The 3,475-nt window shown below is 40.4% G+C and overlaps 1 protein-coding gene across 1 annotated transcript; it reads right to left on the reverse strand.

The window, feature by feature from the left end:
* Positions 1–765: 765 nt before the first annotated feature.
* LOC118912175 (olfactory receptor 52B4-like) lies at positions 766–1,710 on the reverse strand. Its single transcript, XM_036884970.2, has one exon. The coding sequence runs from the start codon at positions 1,708–1,710 to the stop codon at positions 766–768; it is 945 nt and encodes a 314-aa protein (XP_036740865.2).
* Positions 1,711–3,475: the final 1,765 nt, after the last annotated feature.

A 3,475-nucleotide genomic window follows, 5' to 3' on the forward strand; every position in this document is an offset into this window, starting at 1 on the left:
CAAAATGACACAATGTTAGATAATATGAGGACACGTTGTGACTGTTGACTGAGCAGTGTGGGGATTGTGATGACACTGACAGGGGCCGTCTGGATGAGATGGAGGGGGTGGTGCTGAAGAGGAGGGGGGTCAAGAGAAAATGAGGAGATGCCAGCCTGCAAGTGGACAAACCATTCCGGATGTTTTCTCCATGATGGAAAAGAGTAAGGAAGTACACTGTAGGGGAATGCAGACTCAGGGGTTATTTTCAAGGTTTTGTTTGAGTGTGTTTTTATGCTGAAGAAAAAAGATGTAAAAGGATGGAATGATCCAGTAAAAACAGAAAGTTGAAAATACAGAGACACTGGGGAGAAAGCCTGGAGGAATGTTGTGTTTCATGAGAGTAAAGTTGTTCAAAACTTAAAAACCTTGGGAAAGAACAGTTCAGCAATTGCCAGAAAAGAAATCACTGGCAAGATTCAGCTCATCTAATTCTCACATATGGAATAATAAAGGTAAATGGCACTTAGAGAGGTGTCCTAATTTAGTTCTCAATTGTATGGGTGAGAAAGCTAAGACCCCAAAACAGTGATATTCTTGACAAAGTAGAGGCTCTGTAAGAAACATGCACAAAAATCTTGGAGATGCAATGTCACTAGAAACACAAACACCAACACCAAATGGAGTTATTTGACTAGTTTCTCACCTGCTGCCATATACTGGTGTTCACTTGATCTGAGAATAGAACTGTTAACAAAAAAAGAATATCAGCTTCCAGAGTCACCATTATTTCTGCTTTGTAAATAATATATGAACCACCTGATCCTGGATTTGTTTGGTCTTGATCCCATAAATGATGGGGTTCAGAATAGGAGGAGCCAGAATGCAGACACTGGCCAGCAGTACATGGATATGGGGTGGGATGTGGCGTCCAAATCTCTGAGTAAGGGTAGTAAAGATCCCAGGCCCATAAAAGAGGATGATGACACAGACATGGGAGCCACATGTGTTGAGAGCTTTGTGACGAGCATCTTGGGATGGGATGTGGAAGACAGCCCGGAGAATCAGCACATAGGAAAAAAAAATTAGCACAATATCTAAGACCACTGTTGACAGTAGGACAAAAAATCCATACCATATGTTCACTTGGATATCATTGCAAGCATATTTGGCCAAGCCAATATGTTCACAAAAGGTGTGTGGAATAATATTATTTTGACAGAAAGTCAATCTTTTCAAAAGAAATATGATGGGGATAATTGTGATATAACTTCTTATAAAGATGGTCATGCCAATTTTCCCAATCAGTCTATGTGTAAGGATAGTGGTGTATCTCAGTGGGTAGCATATGGCAATGTAGCGGTCAAACGCCATCACCAGCAAGATCCCTGACTCAGAGATGAAGATGGAGTGGATGAAGAAGAGCTGAGTGATGCAGCGACCCAGGGAGATCTCCCCAGCACGGAACCAGAAGATGGCCAGGGCCTGAGGCACTGTGCACGTGGAGAGGACAATGTCTGCTCTGGCCAGCATGCAGAGGAAGAGGTACATGGGCTCATGGAGGCTGCGCTTTGTGAGGATGATGCAGATGAGCAGGCTGTTCCCAAGCAGGGTGATGACATAGGAAATGAGGAAGGGGATGGAAATCCACATGTGCTTGTCCTCAAGGCCAGGGATGCCCAGCAAGCGGAAGACTGTGTGGCTGACACCAGTGTGGTTTAAGGAAGTCATGCCTGGATTAGATAACTTGGAAGCTCACTTCCTGTTCACAAAGATGTAAACACAGTTTATGCTCAAAGATTTTTTTTGTGCTTTCAAAGGGCTTTCAAACTTACCTGACTCTATTCCGTGGGTTCCAGGAACTATGAGGCAAAACCTATAAAGGTGAATAATATGGGGTTTGTTTTCTCGATGAGGTCCTAAGTTTATAACTAAATTAGAACATTTATATAACTAGCAAAAATTGAATGATTAAGTCAACATATAAGTTATAGAAGAAAAAGTTAATATAGAGACACACAGAGGTAATTCTCATTAGTCGTATTTATAATAGTCTTAAGAATGATTTCATGTCTGAACATAGCTTTGAAAATACAGTAAGATGTTGTCAGATTCAGGGATTCCCAAGTAATGAATAGAGTGGAGTCATTTGGAAATTTAAGGACAAATGCAAAATAGGTTAAACTGACTTTTAGTCTTTGAGGTTGTGATGTTGCAAATTTGGAGCAAATGGGAAAAAAGGCAACAAAAGTACACAAGCTCTGAATACAAATTAAAGTGTATGGCTTTGTCATTTGAAGGCAAGTGGTCATCCTTGAATGTTTTGAAATTGGAAAACATTTTGGATATATTTATCTGGCAGCTATGTGGAAGATAAAAAGGGTATAAAAAGAGCAAAACTTGAATTTGATGAAATAGTGAAGGTTTCCCTAGTAAGAGAAATTGATGTTATTGATTAATTACTATCAAATTGAAATAAGATATAAAAAGCATGCTTTTTAAAGTGTCTTCTCCATTTTAGACACTGATGTAAAAATACTGTTCATAAAATACCTTTCATTTCTTTAGCCAACAGAGACAAATAGGGATTGTCATATTAGTTGTTCAGAACGGGGATTTTAGGCTCAAGAATATTGTTACAACTCAAAGAACAGAGCTGGAATGTACAGCTTTTTCTAAATTTACTATTCTTAATTTTCTCAACTTTTGAATGGGTTAAATGAAAGAGCCCTTTCTAAACGAATGAAATTGTGACCCCCTCTGGGCCTGGGGAGGGGTGAGCTAGTGTACTGAAGGCAGCCCTTCAGTGGGTTGCTCACAGATCCCCTTTACCACAGAATGAAGGGCAGGAACAATACTACAAAGCTTTTGTAATTATTTATGATTGAAATTCCACCAGCTTTTGATAGTTGCTTCCTTGGTAATATCCAGGATAACATGGATAGAGGGCAAGCAGGCCCAAACTATAAGGACTGGTGGAGAAGACAGAAAATAAGTTAAACTGCTTCAAATTCCAGAAGAAACACATATGGTTTGGTGGACAGAGGACCAATTACCCTGAGAAGGCAAAAACAATTATTTGTAAAGGGAGTAATTTTCACTCTCAGGACAAAGCTCTTGGTCCTAAACTCTCTGCTTCTTCTCCAGAGGGTGTTTAACTTGATAGCGAATTGCACGATGTGAGCTTGCTGCAGAACACAGGTAGTGCGACGTGCAGACATTCAGGGGATCAGAAACAGGTAAACTATCATCTCCATCTTTGCATTTATCCGGTGCCTGCTCAGTGCCCAGCATAATGAGTACACATAACCGTTCGTTCCCTCACCCTCCAGGTTTTATTCCCATCACCTCCAAATTTAATTTCCAGAGTAGGAAAAAGCACTGCTATTTTCATTGCTTGTTATCCCTAAAAAATGGCTAAAACTGTACTGGAAATAAAGTCACATAAGCAGAGCCCAGAAGAGGTGTGTGAGGACGTGCCTGCTGTGGGCAGCAA

Source organism: Manis pentadactyla, chromosome 9, assembly GCF_030020395.1.
Source record: "Manis pentadactyla isolate mManPen7 chromosome 9, mManPen7.hap1, whole genome shotgun sequence".
In the NCBI taxonomy this organism is placed as follows: Eukaryota; Metazoa; Chordata; class Mammalia; order Pholidota; family Manidae; genus Manis; species Manis pentadactyla.

Coding starts and splice junctions, on each gene's coding strand:
- LOC118912175 (XM_036884970.2), bottom strand. CDS start 1,710: ATGACTTCCTTAAACCACACTGGTGTCAGCCACACAGTCTTCCGCTTG.